This window comes from Rhyacophila brunnea, unplaced genomic scaffold, assembly GCF_057557595.1.
Source record: "Rhyacophila brunnea isolate RB1 unplaced genomic scaffold, BYU_Rbru_1.0 scaffold_22, whole genome shotgun sequence".
Classification (NCBI taxonomy): domain Eukaryota; kingdom Metazoa; phylum Arthropoda; class Insecta; order Trichoptera; family Rhyacophilidae; genus Rhyacophila; species Rhyacophila brunnea.
This window is the reverse complement of record NW_028232882.1, coordinates 19,333,529-19,358,767: the sequence shown is the minus strand read 5'-3', so window position 1 is coordinate 19,358,767 and position 25,239 is coordinate 19,333,529. Positions and strand designations below refer to the sequence as shown.

Sequence of the window (25,239 nt, the reverse complement as noted above, 5' to 3'; positions counted from 1 at the left end):
TTAAGTATCATGCAAGTAGTCAAAACGCTGATCAAAATGAAGACATTTAGGAACCACTGGCAAACACCTAAATTTTAGTTTTCTTATAGATGTATTCAATGTGACAATATGTACTTTGACTCAGGTATTTTAAAATATCGTAGACTTGGAAAGAATATAAGGTCACAAATCAGGAAGTCTTGAACCGCTTGAGAAAACAGTTAGAAGTGTTAAAACTATAAAATGCACACAATTTAGACAGGCGCTATCAAAAGAATATAAGGTCACCAGTGTGCATGTAGCATCTTCTTAAAAAAATATGTTTGGTTAATCAATTTGGAGAAAAATACGTTATAGTAGATATTATATCAGTATTTCTTATTTATTAAAGTTTAATTGCGGGGTACCTATTACTAAATTGGGGCTGGTTATACTATAGTGCAGAGTGTCTCTTGTCAGATTTTAACGAAAGTGAGGTAACTATATAATTTGTACCTACATTATCATGGAGGGGAAATTTACCATTTGAGTCTATTCAAACCAGAAATCCGAAATTCTCAAAATCATAAAGCCGTTAGCATGAATAATAATTATAGATTGCATAATCCTGGAACTGAATTAATTACAGACTTTAAACCTAAATGAACATACTTATCTTACTAGGCTAATTAATCGCCTATTTGTACCATAAATATGAAATTTGTTAAAACCATAAAGCCGTAAATAGGTATATGACAATTGAGTTTTCCCAAAAATTAGGTAATTACAGAATGCATACTTACCTAGAGTTTACTTATAGTAACCCAACACCCTTAAAACTATAAACTAAACTACCATTATCATATCTACAGAACCAATTCACTATTTGAGTGTTTTTATTATAGAAAGCCAAAATTCATAAAATTATAATAACTAATCTGTAAGTACATTTTGAATATTTTAAAATGCATTTTCCCGACAATTAGTTAAATCTGTATAGAATCTGTAGCTACGACATACAGTGCCAATTCGCGTTTTGAATCTATGCATAATAGAAATCCAAACATTTTAAACCCATACTACGTTAAGAGGACGTTCTACAGAATTGGCCTTGAGAATTGAAAATATGATTTTTTAACATGTGGTCCATAATATCTGGTCTACTAGTTAATATAAAAAGGTCGTGTCAAAGTTGTTTGTGTTAATAAATTTGCTCTGTGACTGATCCGACTCATATTTCACATTCATTTCATCAGGGCTGTCGAAGACATAAATCATAATATATATTTATAATTTTAAATTTTTATTTATAATATATATTATTTAAGTTTTGTGCATCTAATGCCGGGTCCACACTGGCAACAAGTTAATTTGCTGGCAACCTCGTTAGATTTTACGATAATTATTGTAAAATTTCTTAAGCAATTATGGTAAGTATCGTAAAATTTAATGAGGTTGCCAGCAACTTGTTGCCAGTGTGGAAATGGCTTAATATCCAGTGTGGTTCACGTAGTGGCATGGACCTGGGGTTAGCTAATTCAGGAAGTCAACACCCATGATAGAATTTTTTCCAGTTTTGGTTGCATTATATTCCAAAACTCTTCTGTAAAAATCGTTTCCGAGTTTATAAATGGAAATTTCTCGGTGTACATAGTAAACAAACCTACGAATAAAAAAAGACAAAAAGGAACATACTGATTCATCGCAGTAAAATCTGGTAATCAAATTCGCCATTTTGAAAAGCGACGATTTTGCGTAAACAAATATCACGTGGTCTGTACGTGTGCGGCAAACTTCGATTGTGTTTGTAATTTTGTGCAAAGTGCGAATGTAATGTTTTCAAATAATTGATATGGATTAATTATACCATCGTATTATTTTCTCGAAATCATAAACATACTATAATAGTATTTGAGTATCAACCTATGTTCAATTTGAATTGGGTTATAATAATAATATACCCGTATATATATCAATAGTATGTTTGCTACAAAATCCACCCAAGTTATCAGTACGTACTTGCACAGGTTTGATTAAAAACCATGATGAAATTAACATTTAAAAAATATGAATGCTTAATATTATTTTGAAAGCCCTGTTTTCTGATCGGCTTCATCTAGCAGGTGTTCATAAAATAATAATAATTCTCCGCGCGGCAGAAATTATCAGTAATAATAATAATATTTCTTGAAATAAAATCTCCGATGATTAGTGATTTTTGCGAAAAGATCGATTTAAATTGACGTAGTTACGACGCCGAGGTCCTTTTTATACTAAATTATATTTGAACGGCGGGCTCTTCAGCGGGCCCTTAAGCAATAAGGCTTTAAAAATCTTCTTACTAAAATCATACTGATTATTAGTGAGTATATTCTATACGCAAGACGGCTATCAACGGTAGTTTACCATATTTATGTATCGCGGCAGTTAATTGTTACAATAAATCAACCGTCTAAACTGTCAAAAAGTGCTATGTTTAAACAGCCCATCTCTTGGCTGTGATCGTGAGCGAGGTATACAGTTTTGACAGTTTAGACTGTTAACTAATTGTAACAATTTTACTACCTCAATACATACATATGATTAACTACCGGCGATAGCCGCCAATAGCCGCATTGTGTATAGAATAGACCCGCAGGTAGAGATATAAACACTGTATATTGCTTCTCTTACCAATTAAGGAACCGAATGTCGAGAAAGAAGTAGAATACTTACACTAAAACGTATAACTACGAGTGTAAAACAAAGAGATTGAAAAAAATATTCTCTGCTAGACGGAGCTTAAAATATATTAAAGTGACGCTGGAAATGGATTCTTGAATTTATTGTTTAAATTATTTTTTCTAATTTTCGTATTGCGGATCCATTTGTAGCAAAGTTTTCTATTACTGTCTGCATCTATCAATCAAAAACTGCAAATATATCAATCAAATTTCTCCACAATTATTACATATTCACTGAAACAGTCAATTATGTATTATAATATAGAGTTTCCCAATACGTTTAGTTTTGACATTAAAATTTTAATTGAAACAACAAGACGGTACACGAACCTAGTGAAAATGCGTGTCAGGGTATTTTGAAGGATGAATCTTAAATTGGCTTCTCAAATGGAATTGAATCGTTATTATGGACGTGTTAGACAAATTAACGGATTCAGCAGATTATTTGTAGATATTTAGATAAAGAATCACAAATATGCCAAATGAAAATATCATTCGTACATAATTATGAAAAAGTAAAAACTATGATAGCGGCTATAAACAAGGCGATATTTATTTTATTATAAGCACTATTTTGCTAAGAACTCTATTCTACAAGGCTGCTGCAACGTAGGAATATTTTCTCGTAATTATTTTAAACAGGTAGAACAATCATTTGTACCTGTCATACATACCTAAATGCATTCTGAAATATTTTAATATGATTCTTTTTAAAATGTAGAGGGTTATTCGCGTCACAATGTATTTGTTTTTTTTAAACCAGTTTTTATGACCACGAATCGACAAGGCTTAATTAAATAAACATTATGTTCCAAATTTGAAACTATGCTGTGCATTTAAGTAGACAATTTGGAATTTACTTGAAATTATTTGAATCATCGTGCAGGTATGCGATTTTATTTGCAACTTTTTATAATCGCACGTTTATAATGATAGGTATTGTACTAGTGTTAATACCAATTTTAAAATTGATATTATAAATACGGTTTTAATGAATCGGTGCAATATAATATATGAATGCAATTGAAGCAAGAAATTGGCACGGCTATTCTGTGAAATTCAATTTTATACTAAAATTCGATGACACATAAAACAAAATGGCGGCCAAAATATCAAGCATCTTATTACCTTTTATGGCCCGAAAACATAACCATCACGTGACGTGCTGTGATGGTAATGTGTTTGGGCATTGCCCACTGAAGAAGGAAGCCGATATATTACACGACTGGTCCTACTTTTCACCCCTCCCGTTGTCTATGGATGCCCTGTCATTGCCTGTCATTGTCTATAGAGTGCTCATACTGACGCGTCTGTCGTGTTCACTTGTCGGAGCGGGAGTATTATTAGTTTCAGATTTCTTTCAGATTATTTTAACGTACCTTGGAGACCTTGGAGTTCATCTGATTTAGTGGTTATGTGTTATTAATAATTTGAAGTGACGATCAAAGTAAGTAAACTTCTTGTGTATAATAATATTATAATACACTAGGACGTTTGCCAATGTGACAGTCGATTCTAAACGACAATAACTAATAACTTATTTAGGGAATGGGACGATTTGACACCGCGAACTGGCCTCCGCCGATTGGCCTCCGGTAATTGGCCGCCGGTACAATCGGACGCCGGCCCAATTGGACTCCGACCCAATTCGACGCCGACCCAATTGGCCTCCGGGAGGATTGGACGCCGCATAGTTGAATTAAATGCGCAAAGGAATAGACGTACGTTACGATTTGTTGGAGTAAGTAAGCAAGTCAGTTTAATATGCTTCTATCTTCTCAGTAGTTGTACCTTATACATTTCGCGCTTGACACATTTTTAATATAGATTGAGAATAATTATAATGCCTTATGATGTTTATTAAAAGAAAATAAGTCTTCTCTCGCTAAAACTTAAAGATGTGCATAATCAATTAATTTATTGTCTATACACGGGTACTTATTTATATTTACAACAAATATTAAAAATAATGTTAGATGTTAGAATGAAAATTACATTATATTTCAGCATTTTATCGACTTAATATTATAATAAAGCTTAAACATATATATTATTATGCATAAATGCGTATTTTAGGATAGTATGAAATTAAAAACAAAATATTTAGTAAGTTATCTGCTAAGTATAAATGTTTCAGTAGTTTGATTGATAAACTATGTACTGGGTGCTGGATGAAATCCCGAAGGCCGAAATCCCGAATGGCCGAAATCCCGAAAAATAAAAAAATGCAAACATCAAAAATTGCGCAATTTTTGCAAGAGAGACAAAAACCCAGTTTTTGTGGAAATATAAAAAAAATGTAAAATACACACATCAATAATTGCGCAATCGTGCGCGCAATTTTTGTAAGAGAGACAAATCTCATTTTTGCGGAAAATGGGTTTTCCGATTGCGCAATTTTTTTCAGGAGAGACCATTTTATAGAACGAATGGATTTTGTGTCTCTTGCAAAAATTGCGCAATTATCGATGTTTGTATTTTACATTTTTTTTTATATTTCCACAAAAAATGGGTTTTTGTGTCTCTTGCAAAAATTGCGCAATTATTGATGTTTGTATTATTTTTATTTTTCGGGATTTCGGCCTTCGGGATTTCGTCCCAGTACCTTCCCAGTACCTAAGTAGCTTATCAATCAAACTACTGAAACATTTATACTTAGCAGATAACTTACTTAATATTTTGTTTTTAATTTCATACTATCTTAAAATACGCATTTATGCATAATAATATACATGTTTAAGCTTTATTATAATATTAAGTCGATAAAATGCTGAAATATAATGTAATTTTCATTCTAACATCTAACATTATTTTTAATATTTGTTGTAAATATAAATAAGTACCCGTGTATAGACAATAAATTAATTGATTATGCACATCTTTAAGTTTTAGCGAGGGAAGACTTATTTTCTTTTAATAAACATCATAAGGCATAATAATTATTCTCAATCTATATTAAAAATGTGTCAAGTGCGAAATGTATAAGGTACAATTACTGAGAAGATAGAAGCATATTAAACTGACTTGCTTACTTACTCCAACAAATCGTAACGTACTTCTATTCCTTTGCGCATTTAATTCAACTGTGCGGCGTCCAATCCTCCCGGAGGCCAATTGGGTCGGTGTCGAATTGGGTCGGCGTCCAATTAGGCCGGCGTCCGATTGTACCGGCGGCCAATTACCGGAGGCCAATCGGCGGAGGCCAGTTCGCGGTGCCAAATCGTCCTAGACCCCTTATTTATACTCTTCAGTCATTATAGAATACCAAACTTTGCTTGCAAGTACGTTATCAATAAATGGTATGGCGGTCGACCACTCGTTGCTTGTGCAAAAAGTTATGCACAGGGTTAATTAATCTAAAGATGGTGGTGGTTTGGGCCAATATAGGTATACATATTTGTCTTAGATTATCTGTAACACGAGAGAAAATATATGAAAAGGTGTAAGAGATACTTAGAGAGGAGAAGACTTAAAGAAGAATTAAATTTACACGTATACATACAAATAATACATTTAAAAAATCGGAGGAATCTTTATTTTCATCGGGTCGTGAAAGAAAACAAATGATACTCTCACAATAGTTTGACAAATACTTATAGTGCAGTAATCGTATATCGAGTGCTCGCATACGCGATCATATATGTACAAAAATTCACGTCATGTTGATTCACAAAAAACAAAAATTTGTTAAGAAATCTCTTTAAAAAAAGATAGGAAGACAAACAGCGGTCTGACTTCTTTTTTTCATTTATAAACATTACTGACAACCTAGAACACATTTATTATACAATTACTAATTCAATCATACTAAAATATTCTGGAATTCGTACTCGTATCTATTTATTGTTTGTAATACAAAAAAGTTCATATAACTCCCTCTATTGTAGTGGTAAGCCTTTCACAAGTAGGTGTTCCAAATACAAATTATTACGTTTGCATTGAAATTTACTTTTAACGTGTTCGAATTGAGTATTTTGAGCTGAAACGAATTTATAATTGTTTTAAAATGTCACAAAATTGTACCTATGCAATCAGTATGCCTGATCATTCACTGTTGCATGACGCTTCAGTTGAAACACAGTCTGCGATATTGTCATGGTCATGGTAAATCGATTAGGTACTTAGTTGAAAAGGAAGAATTTTCAGGGTTAATTATTTATAATTGATATGCTGAGGATTCAATGAATACCAGTGCACTGGTGACCAAGTTGAGTAAATTGTCATTATAAAATACCTAAATGTTTTTTTATTATTCTGTATTTTTTATTAAAACATTTATATTTATTGTTTTTAGCATTTTAACCCATAATTACACGGTATTGCCCTTCAGTATCAAACTGTACTATTGTTTTTATGTTTGCGTGAATAAAATTTTATTTAAAAATACGCAGTTCTCTACAGTAGATACATTGTGATGAGTTGATGACAAAATAGTTATAGTTTGTATTCACAGGTGCCACTGTTAATTTATAAATGTAATCGATTAGAAAAGTAAAATAATTTATCTACGAATGCATTAAAGTCAGGCCAAAACATTATAATTAAATACGGTGGTAAAACAAAACAATGACACGATTATATTATGTACATACATGGTTCATCTAATATAAACGAAATTTAAGACTAAAATGATCATCCATTCTCAATATATCTATTCAAGTTTTGGTATATCTCGGCGATATTTTCACATCAAATGATTTAAGTATGGAATGGATTGTTTGAGTGTATCATAAATTGTGTTGAGTTGTTAAAAAAAAATGGCAGCTGCGAGCAATTACTACACATTTGCAATGCGAAATGACTTGTTTAATCATTAGCTGTTTTATTTTTTTCCATTTTCACTTTCATATGTATTCAGATTCCTTGTATAATATATTATATTAGTTTTTTTAACGTTATTATAGTTTTTTTACTTAACAGTGTTGCGAACTGTCGATGACAAAAATATTCCAGATAGGGTAAGAAAATAAGCCAGTTAGCACAAAAATGCTAGATTTCATTCAAATTAAAAATGACTACTTAAAAGGCATTTTAAAAAAGTGTTTTTATAAGAACATGCTTTAAAGATAACATTTACTTTGTTCTATAAAATAAAAGAAATGCATAAAAATATCGTAAATTACATCTATTTTATTGACTCATGAGGTGAACATATTGATTTTCAAGCAGATCCGAGCAAATTCCAGCTTTTTGTGAGAAATTTTATTTTATTGCAGTGTCAAAAAAACGCTAGATTTAACGCCAAACGGTAGCCTCGTATTTAACAAACTGACTACCTATTAAAAAGTCTGGATCTGGCAAGATAAATACTGAGTTGGTGATGCTCATTAGTTGTACCTGAATGCAACTGCATAACATAATATTATTATTGGTTTTGAAACGTATGTCAGATTTTAGTACGCACCGAATAACAGAGTTTGATTTTTGACCGGACTATATCTATATATCTCAATAACTTACTGATTGGTGATAAGAATGTTCAACAATTAGATAAATAAACTTAGAAAATTCAAACGCTGTAACATCGAGTGGTTTATCAAGAATTTTTACGGAGAAACTAATTGCATTTGACATAAATATTCTTATCAGTCGTTGCCCCTTTACTGAAAATCGTGGTCTAGATGAGTAGCACACGATTCTCCACCAGTTCTTCTTGGACTCAGCCAAGTGGATTGGTGATAGCAATCAAGATTCCTTTGTGTAATTATGTATACTTGCGTGAGCATGAGTTTAGGACGACATTGTTTTATAAATTCATAAATACGGAATATTTTACGAGTTTTGTATTTTTTTTCCTCATATTACAGCGCTCGAAATAGATCGGGGCGTACCGGAGCGCCGTTCCGGTTCATAAAATCCTTAAAATGTGAAAATGCTCTCTCTCGTGAATATAATAATTTGACCGTCTGAGCTAGATTGGCTATATAACAAAAAATCTAATACACTTATTTTTATCAAATATACATAAATTCGCTGATAACTATGTTAATATTTTCGTAAAGTTTTCCATTTCGAGCGCTGTCCTTTTATAATGTTTTATGTTATGTTGTTTTTTGAATACTGTGAAGGTATTGATTTTTTAATTTGCAAAGTTTACTATACCTATTTAAAATAAATACATTTGAATTTGAATCTGATCGGTCCAGCGTGCGGGTGTCTTTTTTAGCATTTACGTTGTCAAATATGAATGTTGTATTAGCCATTCGTTGCATCAATTTAGTCCTTGTACTGGACCAATCGCAAATAGAAAAAAAAAACAGCACGTATTTTGCCAGCCGCGGGATCAAACCTGCGACCAAGGTCTGCAGATATGGATGTTCTACAAACTAGGCCATACCGGATGCAACAATAATATTATTACACTTGATATTTAAAAAAGAAATCACATGGTGGGTATATAATTATTTAGTTTCCCGTGATACTCCAGCATCATAGAATAAGGCAATCATTGGTTCGCGCAATTTTCCTCGGTTCGGCGGATATTAGAGTGTTGTAACGCGGAAAATATTGTTGTAGGAGTACTGTAGGGTCAGGTCACTAGACTGACCCACAAAAAGTCCCGTGTTAATTAGATTGATGGAGGCTTTTTTATTCAATAAAAAAAAATGATGGCTACATTCCTAACTACCTTCCTATGGCTACATTCTATTCCTAAAAATCCCTATATTCCTACCAACAACATCTATACCAAAATAATGTTTTCTATCCATGTGAGAACATAAAAATTCATGAAAATTTATATATGAATACTATGAAATACTTAACATTTTAATATAACTTTTGAATAGTTTGTATATAATGTTTATTTGTTCCCGAATTGATTTATCTTGCTCTAGACTTGTCATATGGAATATCAGATCTTAACTCAGATGATGTCCACGGGGCCCAAATGTCGGTGATCCGAATCGGGCGGTTTATAGCTTAATTCACCCAATTTATTATTGGTCGGATTTTGCCGGATTTGCCAGTAATGTCTTGATATATTTTTATTTATTTGTTAGGTTAGGTTATAAAATAAAAAGAATTATTTTTTCCGAGAATGCTGTCATCATAAATATTTATTGTGTTTCTTTTATTAGCTCGTCGAATTAAGTGATGTGAGATTAAAAAATATGAGTCTGTTTTTAAACACTTTATCAAGTGAGGTAAAACCCCAAGTAAACTGTATCCTTTGTTCCTATTTATTTACTAAATAATCAGAATAATAATATCGCTGGTCAACACTAGAAATTAATATATGGCTACATTTAAATCATAAAATTATACATTTTAATCTTCGTTTACCTAAATATAGCTATATTAATATTTATTGTTATTTACTATACTTTAGATTATATAGCAGCAAGAATTTATATTTTATATATTCATTTCGTTAGTTATTTTTGCGATGTAATTTACATATGTGGCATATTCATGATAATTTTAGGTAAATTTTTCATGTCTGTCGCTGGTGTTATCATGGAGGAATACTGGGCTCAAAGGGAAAGATTATCCCACCGAGGCTATTCTAACATATCATTTAACTCGAAAAACAATAAAGAAAGTAATAAATATGATATGTCGTATTCAGTCACTTAATTTAAAAATCAGCATACAAAAAAATCCAACGAGCACACGATGGTTTTTTGGGAAGTTAATACAATACAAATGAAAAATTAACCTTTTGTTAAATATACCACTTTCCAAGGAGGATCACAGTGTATTAAAAAATCATCGTCGTTTGCTTCAGTCTCAGATTGGTAGCCCAAGTAACTAGAACAATTACCAGGTATCAGTGTCACCTTTCAATATTCTTGTCAATACGCTCAATGTGTTTAAAACGTAGGTCGTAGACAGAAAGGGGTGTGTATGTGATTTTGTGTGTGTGCTGTGCTGTGTTGTATTGGGTTACAGACAGATAAAACAAGACAAATTTATAATGTAATTTTGTAGAAAAAAACGTAACATTGGTGTTAATTTTTTATACCTACAGCTAGAGTCGGGGAGTCGGGTATTTCCCGAGAAAATCTCAATCTCGAGATTAGGGATTTCCCGAAATGATGAAATTTTGAATTTTCGAGATTCGGGATTTCCAGAAAAGAATTAACGAGAATTCTCAAGATATTGATAAAAAAAAAAACCTGAAAAAATCCTAAAATCAGTAGAAAAACAGACAGATTTTTTTTCAAATTCAAGTAAGAAGACAAACAAAAATAATTCAAAACATTACTTTTTAAAATAGAATTTCAAAAAACACAGACTGTCAATGGCTGCGTCTGACACAAAATTCCCCGATGTAGAAAAATTGCGCTCATGCTGAGTCGACGTTGGCTTAATTGTGTTAAATGCCCCGATCAGTCTTTGAACGTTTTGTATTTTCTGTCCACTGTTTTCATATAGTAAAATCGTTTTTTCAATTAATATTTGATAATAAAAAAATCCCGAATCCCGAGAAAAGATTCTCGAGATCCGGGATTTCCCGAAATGTTAAAAATTTCAATTGTCGAGATTCGGGATGTAGAATCTCGAAAATTTCTCGACAATTCCCGTCGGGAAATTCCCGAAACCCAACTCTACCTACAGCTCAGAAGAGCGTTGGCGCGTTAGAGCGATCGAGTAAATATGCTTACTGGGGGCAGCGTTCATGCCTAACATTTTAAGGTGGTCATGATACTCAGCCCTGACGGAACGACAAGAAGAAGAAGAGACGTAATGTAATGACAATAATATTGCACTAGTAGAATAATAGATTGCAATAAATCATTAACTGTACAATAATAATTATTATAGTCGGTAATTATATACTTAACAAATTTATGGTTTCCTTACTGTTTATCAGTATTATAAAACTATGTATTTGTTTTAAATTAATGCTTCTCACGTATTAATAATTTACTATCAGTGGATTCGTTCTACATTAAAACGTTATCCGTATCTAAATCTGGTAAATCTTTTTATAATTGTTATAAAAGTGATATCATTGTCATTAGAATTAATGAAACAAAAAGGATTAACAACAAAGAAGATGTAATTTATGTTTTTTTTGTACTATCTACAATAAAATATTTATGAACAAGTTATATTAAAATATTGCTGTGTTTTTTTTATAACAGGCAATGAATGCAAAAGGATTTAAATATTGTAATAGTTAATCTGTTGACTGAAGATCTATTCAGATCTAAATTTTTAAATCTTTTGGTATTTCAGTATGTAGGTTTACATACAAATTATAATCAAGGTTGCAATATAATTAAAAAAACAATAAAAAAGAAAAACAAGTTTATTTAAAGTGATATTTTAATAAACTATTTTTTATTCATCTAATAATAAATTCACAAGATTTGAGAATATAACATTCTTTATTGAACATACATATTTTTTAAAAACCTCAGATATATACATACTTTAAACAATTATTTATTAAGCCCTTCAATATGTAAATATGAGAATGGGACAACTGGGCACCAGGAGAATTGGGCGTCGCACTGTTGAATGACATAAAATAACGTTCTTTACGATTTTATACAGAAAGTAGACAAAGAGTTTTATTTTAATCAGTTTATTTCTACTACTTAGTAGTTTTAATTCATTTTGTTCTTAACATAATGTTTTTTATTGCGGATTGAAAATTATTATTCCTGATACTTTATATAATAATAAAATAACACTCTTTTCGTTGGAACTTAAACCACAATTAAATCATTATTTACGTGTGCATATTTTAATTCTCATTAAATGTTAAATAATAATTAATAATTTAAATATAAAAATATATTTTAACAGTACCTACCTCTAATTCACGAACGTCTATTTATTTTTGAATTTCATTCCATTACGTGGCGCCCAGTTGTCCCAGTGCCAAATCGTTCTAGACCCGTAAATACTACTAGTTTATTTCGTGGCTCGATCGGTAAAGCACATTAGTGTGAATCCAGTGGATGCGAGTTCGATACCCTCCGTGTGTTTTCAAAGACTTTTTATAGTAGGATCAGAGTATCTGAGGTGTTTTTAATTTATATAATGCTAAACTGATGTTGGAAAGTTCCTATCAATTTATTGTTCAACATTCAGTATTTACCATAATTAATCAACAAAAACGCGGCATAAGACAATATCATCGCGCACTTCATGTTACACAGATTGACCATGAGGCGTAAAACGTACTTAACGGAGCGAGTGGGGTTCTCGCGCAAAATTGTGGCGTGTAAATCATCGAAAATACAACGTAATCAAATACGCCAGCGCACACTGGATTTGACGACGCATTATGCCCGCCTGCCCCATGGGTCATCGTGTTTTGGCTTCTCAGCGATATAAATTAACGAAAATACAACGTAGTCTATTCATTAAACACGGCAAGCAAAATCACGCTCCGCGAAGCGTCGTCGATAAGACGGGCGAGAAGCCATTATTTAAGAACAGTAAACTCTTTGTTTAGTTATTGCGTGTCCGATATTAATTACATGCCCCGAGAAATTTAATAATATTTTTATTGCTTTGTTATGAGAGACGCTGATAATAATAATTATTTTGTGCTCCTTGAGCCCCTTATTACATAGGTGAAGGGTAATGCGCAGGTGGGAAGGGGCCTACTCAGTAGTGAGCGCACCGAACGTTTTTTTGGTGGGCTTTATGCCCTGGATTAACAGCTGTACCGATTTGCATAGTTTTTTTGTCTGATACCAATTCGGTAGAAGCATTTCTTATTATCATACGAAGGTTTAAAATATTATATTGACGATCTTACTTAAATACAATGATATTGAAACATTATATGATATTTTGAATACAATGTTGTTGTAACTGACAACGGGTACAATGATGTTATTTCTAAAATATTATCTATACAAGTGAATGCTTTGTTGAAAGTAAACAAACAGTTCAAAGTAAACATATTTGCACGGCAATTTATATTTCACAATAATGACAGCAAAAACGGAGGAATTCGAAAAGTTACTATTCAAATGTTAATATTGACAGTAAAATCATTGTATCGTTTTATGGTTTAAAAATCAATTCTTAAGCAATGTTCGCAATTACCATGAATGTCTGACTAGATTCAAGAAATTAGTGTACCATCATTTTATAGTATGGACTCAGAGTAATAATATAAAGAGAATGGGTATTGTTCGGCAAAATGAAACCGAGTACTTGTGTATAACGCAAAGTAAAACCTAAATTTTATTATTATTAACTAAACTATGAAACGTTATAAGTTAAAACATCATGTTGTTTCTTAATATAGCTACCAAATTTAAACACAACATAGTTAACCATATATTCTACTAAATTAACAAAAAATAATTACCATTAACTTTTTATTTAATACTAAAATAATAATTTTCAGCAAGACGCGATCGCAGTTTTTAAATGACTGTAGTAATCCAAAACAATATTTACCAGCGACGTGTATAAAAAATATTTAACTCAGCCGTAGAAATTCTATCTTACTCTATATTTCAGAGATATAAGCGTGCCAAATACTTTCTCACTCGCACTTATGGTTTGTTTTTGTTCAGGCCTTGAGTATGGATGAATGCAAAGCTAAGTAAACGGTATTTTTACCAGTTTTAAAAACAGTAAATAATTTAATACCTGTTTCAAAAGTACGTATCGTTTTTAGACTACACTAGCTATTGTTATTTATTAAGTAGGTTGCACCATCTATTTTGAAGATAACACAAAATAACTTAACTAATTGTTATTCTGGTAATGCTCATAGTAAATCAAAAAGCAATGCCGCATGGTTTTCACCAGTACTTGGAATATAGTGCATATTTGATCATAAGAAGATAAACAGCATTGAACCGTACGTTTATTTACAAACATGACGGCGTGATGAAACGATAATTCGGGGAAAATCGGAGGTTCCCGCTTTCAAAAAGAATACACTGTGAAACCACAGTACGTGAACGAAATACTGCCGTCGAAGCCTTATAAGATATCATCTGTCATATTACAATGATGGCGTGTTAGAATTCGGCTACTTTTTACTTAATTAATATGCAATTAGAACTGCCAAACGGTTACCATAGCATACGAGTTTTTGATTTGTCATGTTTGATTGCATCTTTTAAATTCAAGTCATTTGCAATACTTTTTCATATCATTACTAAAATATACCCGATTTCCGAGTGAATAGTTTAAAAATTTCATCCCTTAATGTTATTTTTGCATTATGTAACCATTTTAATATTACTAACCGCGAAAATAACCCATTATTCTGAGACAGTATCTTGGTTAGTCAAAAGTGTAACATGTGACCACAGAACATATTAATAAATACCTATAATTAAGATAGACTATACCCAAATACACTACATTTTCAAATAGGGTTTTGGATGTGAGTGTCCTACGTAAATTAAACACACATTACAGTCGTGCAGTAGTGTGTGTTGCAACCTTAAAATACACATTGAATGAGCGTCAGTGCATAAACCGATAGCAGTTGTCAGAACGATTCTTGACAAGTGTTTAAGTCTATCCCGTATTCTTTCACACTCGAGATTGGTTGCCTGGGGCCCTATGTTAGAACTTGCGAGTCCAAGTCGCTCGGCCGACATGACGTCATATAACATCATTGTGACGTACTACTGGAGTGATAATAGCATTCGAGAAATTAACGCTGCTCAAACACTGGCGTTATCCATTGTCCCCATACACATATAGGTGTTTCAGCATGTTTGAGCCATGTGAGTTGGGCGGCTTGCCTCGACCGTGTATTGGCTTACGTCATAATTACGTCATGTCGTCGGGTGACTTAATGTCACAAGTTAAAACATAAGGCCCCTGTTATTCCACACCTGTTAGGTATTTCAGTTCCCATTAATTCTATGTTCCCTGCATGTGACCTTCAATAATTACATTATGTACATCTTATCAAGTCAAAAATGCATGGTATCCTAATTCTAAAGGCTAATAAGTCCTGTAATGGTGTAAAGTTTCCCCGAAAAATTTCTTAGATGTAAATAATTATATAGATGCACGTCATACTCGTCGTGTTTTCGCCATTAACATTAATATCGAATTTAATTTTCAGCTGGGTAATGTTGATAATAAGTATGATTATATGTGGTATCTGTACACATTTTGCTAGAAGCGTCTCATGAAGAACCTTCCATCGCCCTGATTGTTAATTTACGTGCACGATTCTTAGTTTGAATATTGTTATTGTTACTTTAGATGAATCTAAATGAGAATAAGCATTTTCTTTTTCTCTCCGGATGATACCCTAAATATAATAACAGTAATTGTTATGTATGTAATTGGCCCTCGCAAACAGGTAATATAGTCGATAATAGTCGATTGACCCAACTGAGAATGAGACGTATTTGAGTAGCCAGTAAAATGCAAGAACCGAGGTAGCCTTTATTTTTATGCCTCCCTTCCAAATTCAAATGCATGGGGAAGAAAAAAGTTATTTAAAATTTATGCGTCAGTCAATTTATAAATTATTTTAGAATATTTTTTCTGCATTTAATTGAGATTTGTTTAATATTTTTTTTTTACTACATATTTTAATATTAAACCTCCTAAAACAGGCAGTCTCTCAATATAGCTTGAAGATATATTATCTTGCATTAAATGAAAAATATAAATATGTCTTAAAATTGAACGCAAAAAAATATTATTAATATAAGATTTTCCTGTAGATTCAAAAGATCTCTCTGTTTACTGGAAGCCAGGCAAGAACAGCGGAAATTTTCATAGCCGATTTTGGCAAAATTCATGAATTCAAGAATGATAACCTAACCTAACCTAACCTAAGAAATAATTCAGTATATCAGCTATTTTAAAAATGTGTTTGCCGCTGACTTCCACTAAATAGTCAAGAACCGATATTTTCAGTATATCGAGACATTAGATTAATTTTGTTTACTTACCTACACCTACCGAAAAACAAATCCAAAAAACATTCGAGCTGTTGACGTATTTGATTGTTTTTCAATAATAAATTAGAACAATTTATTTTTCGAGTGTTTTCTGGAATTTTAAATCGTGATATTAATTAACACGTACAAAAATAGAAGACGTTACGTTGAAAATTACAAATATCTTACTTTAGTCACTTAAATAATCTTTTTCCGTAAACATATATCTACTCGTATATATTTCAATAACAATTAGCACATATTTTATAAGACACTGACACGTGCAATAACTCAGATACTAAAATTAACTTCGTACCTACCTAAGTGAAATTAACTTGTCCTGTGATCTGAAGTCACGTTACTCTTCTTACGCTTCTTAAAAAAAATACATTTTAGTTAATATGGACTTCATAAATTTGATATTTATTTATCAAGTATTACATTTATATAATATTACTTGCTTGATTATAATATGACACAAAATACCACAAAATGAAGAAGACATAGTTAATAATTAAAATATGCTGCGAAAGCTGGCGTTTTCTATTTTATAATACTGTCATGTTGTGAAGCTAGTTCTTCTTTCACCCTGTCACGACCCAGCATTAGGGCATAGGGCAAGCACAAGTTCGCGCCACTTCCCTCGATCCATTCCAGACCTACAGCGCGTAGATCGCTCTTATAGCACCGCTGCAGGGTGAGGGAGGGCCGGCAACGACGACGGAACCCTTGAGGCTGTGCCACAACGGTACGAAGTGTCTTTGGTGGCATCCGGAACACATGTCCCATCCACGTAAAACATCTCTTCATGATTACCTCAATCATCGAAGGCTGCTGTGTCTGCTCATGAACTCGGGTGTTTATAACGTGGTCGTACCAATGTACCCCTAAAATTCGGCGGAGACATCGATTCTCAAAGCTCAAAAGCCGAGACCTTTGAAGCTTAGTAAGATGCCATGTCTCATAGCCGTACAGGAGCACAGGTAGCACGCACGCGTTGAACAAACGACATTTTTGGTCCTCACAGAATATAGCGACTCCAAGTTGGCTGAATGCAGAACCCGCCATACCCGTGCAGATTCCAAGCTCACTAGAAATACCACCATCGTCGGCAACCGTGGCACCCAAGTATTTGAACCTGGACACCAGGTCGTATAGTGAAGCTAGTATAGTAACATATTGCGACGGCCAATGGCGAAGGGTAGAAGTAGGTTGAGGAGTTCGACATAAATAGTGCACACTAGACTTTGTCAGTCATACGTATTTCTTTTCATTGAACTAATACTAGAAATTGCAGATGGTGTTAGTTAGTTTTTAAAATTCAATGTGGAAGATTGGGAAGAAGTCCCATCGCTGCATGGTTGACGGTTTTGGTGGCTGTACTAGACATCTATTCTCAAAACTCCTGGGCCTTCTCATAGCCATAGGGAGCCAACTTGCTTACGGTCAGGTTTATTTATACACTGTACAAAGTATCTTGAAAATAAATGTGCATATATCTTAACGTAATCGTTCAGAATAAATTGGTTTGTTGCCTTTTAATCAAAAGAAACCATTGAAATAAGCTTTATAGGCACATATATTAACTACAATGAGGTTGAAACATAATAGGTAGGTATATTACACCATGTACTACGAATTTCTTTCATTGTATCGGATTTTTATTGTCTTATTCTAGCACCACGTTGCGTAGTTATTGTATCAGTCTTGTGCGATTTTGTCTCCGAACAAGGAAGTGTGACACTATTTTGTTCATTCATACTCATTTACAGCGTCATGGAAGGCAGCCATGAAGTAACGAATTCGAACATTACAACTTTTGAAAGCAGTGGTTATTTTCCATGACGCAGACGATGCAGTCGCTTCGTTAAAAATTGCCGACGTCTTAGTTAAAAGAACAATGGAAGCATACCTATTTTTGGCAACCTATAATCTATATAACCTATAATCCTCTGTAATACTTTCACAAGGGACCGCGCAAACCCATCAGCACCTCAGACCTCCAAGTACATCTACCCGTTTGAAAGTATTTTTTGTTCAAATGCTCTAATCATCAATAGAAAGACTTTTGTTCGAATGGTCTGTTTAAGAGAGCAGTAAATAAATTTAAAAAAATGACTCAGTAGGTACCTAAAAAATTGCATAGAATTTGAGACTAAAATGAAAGGGAGATGTATTCTAAGTCTACCTAAGGGCGGCACTTTGTCTATGGACACCACTGAAATTATGTATGTATGTTTTCTATGGGGTGGTTAAATATGATATGGCATCGGTAAAGGTATAACATACAGAACAACACAAACATAGCCCTTCTACACCAACCCAACTCGCAACCTACTCGGTTATAATTGAGCGTATCGCAAAGTCCTACGTTTGATGTAAAGCATCGGAATTTTTTTTATGCCTGAGGCGGCCCTACAAATTTTTAGATGGTGGGGGTTTACTAAATATAGGTACCTACATACTTTATCATATTAGAGCGGAATGCAGAAACATTTGTCATAACTAAAATTTCCTTAGCAGAAAACACTATGCAGAAACATTGTCCTTAGTTAAGATCATTTCTATTGAAAATAATACCATATTTAAAAATTCTCTTTCCTATAGTTTAAGTAAATTATTTTATTATTGTTAAACGATGAGAAAAATATGACAACTGCATTTTATAAATTCAATAACTATAAATACATATTAATATTTAATTATAATACTCTTATGTTTCCGTTATAAGTCATTATACGTGATTCCACAGGCACCGCAAGATATTTTTTTAACATGGTAACACTAGCGTCAAGTGTCATTTTATCATCTGGCATCTTGTATTTCTGCGGGCTGGCGTATACAAGTAAATTAATATTCTGCAAGTATATGCCAAACTAATTAACACTATCAATATCCATATTGAGATAAATTGTTAAATGAAAATGAGTGTATGGACTGTTTTATAGCACGCGAATTTATTTTGACAGCAGCTGTCAGTGGTAAAATGGTAATACGGAAAGAGGCGTGTTCATAACAAAAGTTGTGTATGGTTAAGGATTCCTTAACTCTATACTCAGTATAGTCTATAGTTAAGTCATCCTTTTCGGCGACTTATCCTTGGGACCGAAATCTTAGATTGTGCATGCCGCTCTTATACATTATATACCAAGCTACTTATATTAATATGATGTTTATTAATGTGTATTGAGGGTAATTATAATTTCAGAGGGTAAATATCAGTATTTTGAAATGTTAAATTAATTTGACAATGTAATTAACTTACCTCAGGGTTATTTGAATCCATCCCCAGTATGCGTATACTAATGATAATGCATTCGGCTCCTGTGTTGAACGAGATTTTACTATTAATAATATTCTTTAATATTAATTCGCATTAGAAAAATTAATCCCTATTTGAGCCTCAACCAGATGGTATTACCCAAGCTCTTTGGAAAATAAACTCATTATTATGAAGTTTGTATTACTTTGACATAGATGCATCTACATATCAGATTTTATAATTATTATCATAAAAAAGATTATCGATCATCCATCAAACTGAAGTGGAATTAAAAAATAACGATGCTTTTACTTTACAGTAATTGTTCGGGTTTTCCCGTGTGTTAATAATAATAATTAGTTATGTTAATAATTAGTGTCCATTTTTCGGAGAAACCCCAAACAGAATAATATATGTACACATTTAATATTGTATATTATTATGGCGCGTTATCGTAAAAGCTTTGTAATGATGTATGTGTCTTGTTTATACAGTGATGTGTGAAGAGATAGTTGACTTCATTCTGGAGTCAAGAATTCCTCGTTATGTGGTTTTGCTACATGTTGATTTGAACCAAACCTCTTCTTGTTTTTACTTACTATTATTTCTTGGCATGATAGTTAGTAGTAGTAGCAAACAATACTTATTATGTTAGTTAAATTTTATTTATTTTTAGCACCTACTATGAACTATAATATCGTAACATAGAACCAGTCTTATGATTGTATAAAATTATGAAAAAAAATTAACACAAATTTAACTACGCATCACAAGGCTTCTATCGGCGGCTATCGAGGGTAGTTAATCATATCTGTGTACTGAGGCGATTAATTGTTACAATAAGTTGACCGTCTGAACTGTATAAAAGTGCTATGTTTTCACAGTACCTCTCTTGCGGGTCTATTCTATACACAAGGCGACTATCGACCGCTAAAGCGATAAATTGATAGTATTTATTACATATTTGTAATGGGGTATTATAATTGTTACAATAAGTTAGCCGTCTAAACATTCAAAACTTTACTGTCGATCTGGTTCTAAATTTTATCACAGCCTAGAGAGGTGCTGTTAAAATATAGAACATATTGCAACAATTACAACCAACTCATTGTAATTGTTACAATAAGTGCTTATACTTTGATAAAACTACCCTAGTTAGCCATCGTATTTATCACTTTATCACTTTAGCGGCTGATAAGTATAGAATAGACCCATTGGTTGTGTTAACTTTTAGAGCAATATAGACAGTTTTGACAGTTTAGACGGCTAACTTATTGTAACAATATTGTAATACCTCAATTCATGAATACGATAAACTTCCCTCGATAGCCGACGATAGCAGCTTTGCGTATAATATAATAGATACGCTGATATAATACATTATTTGTGTTTGTTATTTCTTTTAACTGTGAAAACAATCTTCAAAAACGGGAAGTTACGATGGTGTTTTAGATTAGCAAGGGAAAGATAAAATAAGAGAAAATCCTGGTAGCTTTATAGATTAAGAGAAGAATCAACCCTCTAATTTCTCATTTAGTTTTCAGAAACATAATGATAATGCAAGTAATTTTCTCTTTCATCTAATTTTATAACAAAATGTGACATGGTAACTTTTTGTTTTGAGCCACCCAATATAATTAATTCTTTAAACTAATTTGAATATTCATAATTTAAATAATTTACTAGTGTTGTGAATACAGCTGTTACATTTTTGAATATTTACAACTTTATATCAATTTAAGCAGTAATTATACAAAAAAAAAAACATTAAAAACAATTTAAATTTGTTATTTTAAACCTAATTTTATTCATGGCAATTAATTATTGTATTGTCAATTAATACAGCAAAGGTGTAAATAATATGTATTATCATTTTAATTCTTTAGAAGAAGACAGTGATAGGTAATGATTGTATTTTATATCTTTTATTGTACGAGTATATTCAAATTATTACTCCTAGCTAATTTGTGTTATCATTGTTATCAAAGATACGACAAAACATAAATTATAGTAAGTAACAAAACTGTGCAACTATGGATACGAGTATTTCATGTATGTGTTATATATCATATATAATATATTACTTAATTTTATGATACATACTTAATTACAATATGAATACGCCATTAGGCATGTCAAATTAGTAACTCTGCTTTCTGAGTAACTAAGTAGTCGAATAGTTCAATGTTAAATTCTCGGTTAACTGACAGACAAAATACCTACACCTTTTCAATAGGTATTTATACGTCTCTTAGAAGAGGGCGGATGACAACTGTATAATGGTACTCCTCTACGCAGTTCTAAACATTTGAAAAAAACTGTTTACTGTAACGTGAATATATGGTATTTGCGCAACATTGCTTTGGTTTATTCAGATGCATTACAACGTACCTAGGTACGAGTATTATTAATTTAAATAAAACTTAATTCTATCGTACTATTTTCACTATTATTAAATATAATATTGGGCCGGTTTTGTCCGCTTCAGAGGGATATTTCACCTGAAACCGGTGCAGTTATATTTAATATAAATGTATTAAATTAATTAATAATACAATGCATTTCCACCTTAGATTGACAGTTAACACCCTAAAATACGTTACAACGTATTAAAAAAAACACAAAGTATTTAATTATCCGGAACTTAAAGGTCCGAACGCAGTATGGGGATCATCCGAGTGAATTACAAGAGAAAGTGCTTACAAAAATTATAACAATTCATTTACGTATATTGAGAGATAAAGACGGATCATTATGATAAAATGAGAAAGCACGTCGATACATTAGTGTTAGACACTCGTTTGTATTCATTTGAGACACATTCAAAAAAAATATTACTGTTTATTAAACTGAGTAACATTTAAATTATCCAGTAGGTACCTATCCGATCTATTAAATCTTATCCTATTTAGGTATCTTTTAAAAATGTATATTATTATTATAACTTTTGGCACTACAACCCTCGTCAGGTACTGTCGTCTTTATTATCATTCTCCATCCAGAACAAAATTATAAAATACATTTTATCTTGAATTTATGTACACATAATATAAAGGTTGTGCAATATTAATCTAAATAGTAATATTTTCTTATTTCTATGTTACAGTTTTCATCATACCACAGCGATATGTGTTCGCTATCATGGGGTTCCTGGCCGTCGCGAACGCGTACACGATGAGGGTGTGCCTTAACATCGCCATCACGGAGATGGCTCCCCATGCAAACAGCAATGGGACCGGAAAATGTGAAGTGGATGTAAGAAAACTTACTTATTCATATTTATACATACAGAAATATGTGATATTATAAAAATTTGTGCATGTTTTGTAATGAGGATGTTGTTGATACTCTCTTGTTAGCTTTTAAGCCTAGTCCAGATCAGGGAAATCTATATGACATTGTGAACAATGTTTTCCATCCCTTTTGGAATTAAAAAAATCATAACATAACGTTAAATGTCCGGAAAGTAATGTTTTTACAGTGTTCAGTGTTTACCAAACCGATGCATCTTGGTCTGGACTAGAGGTTGTGATCAAGATTTTTCGAGAATAACTGAATAAAGATGTTTATCAAAACTCGAGAAATAGATTTTCAGAAATTTCGAGATTCTTATTCATTGAGAAATAATTAATGAAAATCTCGAGAGTCCGAGAAATTATTACTACTACTTACTACTAGACTTGTTACTTAATTGCTTTGGTATGACAGGATTCACCTTTCGATATTTTCAATGTCTGTGGATATATCGTGTGATATTACTAATTCAACTAATTATACGATCATAAATAATGAATTATTTATAAGAACAATGCAGCAACGTTCCACGCGAGGTAGACAAACCATGCATTGCCTATAGACAGCAGATAAATGAAGAAAAAAAATTGTAATACCACTTGTCTTCAAAAAATGTTTTTTTTAGTCTGGGGCGCTAAAATAATTTTCCTGTACAAATCTTTAGTTGTAGTGCTTATTATGTGCCTAAAGACTGTTGCTATTGAAGATGTCCGTTTAATGTAGGTATATGTATAAGAAAATTATCAAGCGCTCCGGTTCATAAAGTTTACTATTTCGAGCACTGAATCTATGAGACTGTAATACACAGATAAAATCATTTTACCATTTTTACCTTTTATTTGGAAACGCAAAGACTTTTTTTCGTATGTTATTATCTTTTTCCATTGAGGTGTCAAATTTATTGTCTGCTATTTGTATTTTGTAGCAGCTGTATCAGATACAGTAGATATAGTCCGACAACAAGAAATCGGCGATAACAGGAAATCGTTGTAGTCGCATACAGAAGACTTCAGTGATGTACCTGTCATGGTGGTTAAATAATGTATCGGCTCTCTTTTTAGATACGAATAAACCAAAAGTTTACTTATAATAATTCTAACGTCACTTCGGATCGTTTTTTACGTATTTTTATTATAAACACTTCAAATTAAGTAAATTGATAGATCCGTACACCTTGGGAGCGTAAAATGAAACGATAAATTTGGAAGTGTTCCTCATTTGAAAACGGAAGTGCGATTAAATGCACTGGAGGGGATTTTTAGTTCACAGTTTTAACACACTATACAATACCTAGTACTTAATATTTAAAATAAATTAATATACATCAGTTAACTAATTGTATGGTTAAGTTCGCAATATTATTTTACATTATTTATAATAAGTGTTTTATATTATCATGATTGAGTGTGATGAAATCAGATAACCCAGATCGCATTCCGTGAGATAATCAATCTACGTTAGGTATATCGTAATGTATCGTCATATTGATTTTATAATAATGGTTTTAATTTTTCAACTAGTGTATATCATTATGTAGATTATGTACATTTCATATTATACTGTTACCTACTCTAGTCACTAGTGCATTATTATTATTAATTGAACTCTAATATTATTAGCAGGGGGCACAGAATTAGTAGGAACTGAAATAACTAACGGGTGTGGAGTAACAGGCAACCGATCTCGAGTGTGGAAGAATATGGAATAAGCACACGTGTCAAAGAATATGCTATTTTCAATAGTTACGTTTGTACGATAATAACATGCATTTTAGTTTGTCACGTTAACCAATCGCGCCCTATCGGCGCCAATTTGGCGCCGGTGTTACAGGATGCAGGACATGATGAAAAAGTTAGAAATATTTGATTTATAAAATCAGTTTTTATTTAAATTTGTCAAAATAATGATCAGTTCGCTAGGTATGAGGTGTTAGAGACAGTAAAAAACATAAAATGGCCCTCCATCTTCTAAATATCTTGAAGAGTATTATATTTCGCTCCAGTTTTAGTATATCTTCCTTTTATTATTTACTTCTATCATGGACTTTTTATCTATGTCATTTTGTATAAAAAAAGGCTAAAAAAACCCAAAAAACTATATTTGACATGTTTTTTTCATTCCACTTATACGTAAAGTTTACTTAAAATGTAAA

At 32.2% G+C, this 25,239-nt stretch overlaps 1 protein-coding gene across 3 annotated transcripts in view; it reads left to right on the top strand.

The window, feature by feature from the left end:
• The window catches only part of LOC147070150 (dietary and metabolic glutamate transporter-like), a 148,467-nt gene that overhangs the window by 107,156 nt on the left and 16,072 nt on the right, over nucleotides 1-25,239 (top strand). For all 3 annotated transcript variants that reach the window (XM_085949644.1, XM_085949647.1, XM_085949645.1), the window contains one exon: nucleotides 22,900-23,048. In XM_085949644.1, the coding sequence (XP_085805770.1) occupies nucleotides 22,900-23,048 (149 nt within the window). The remainder of the gene's footprint in view (nucleotides 1-22,899; nucleotides 23,049-25,239) is intronic.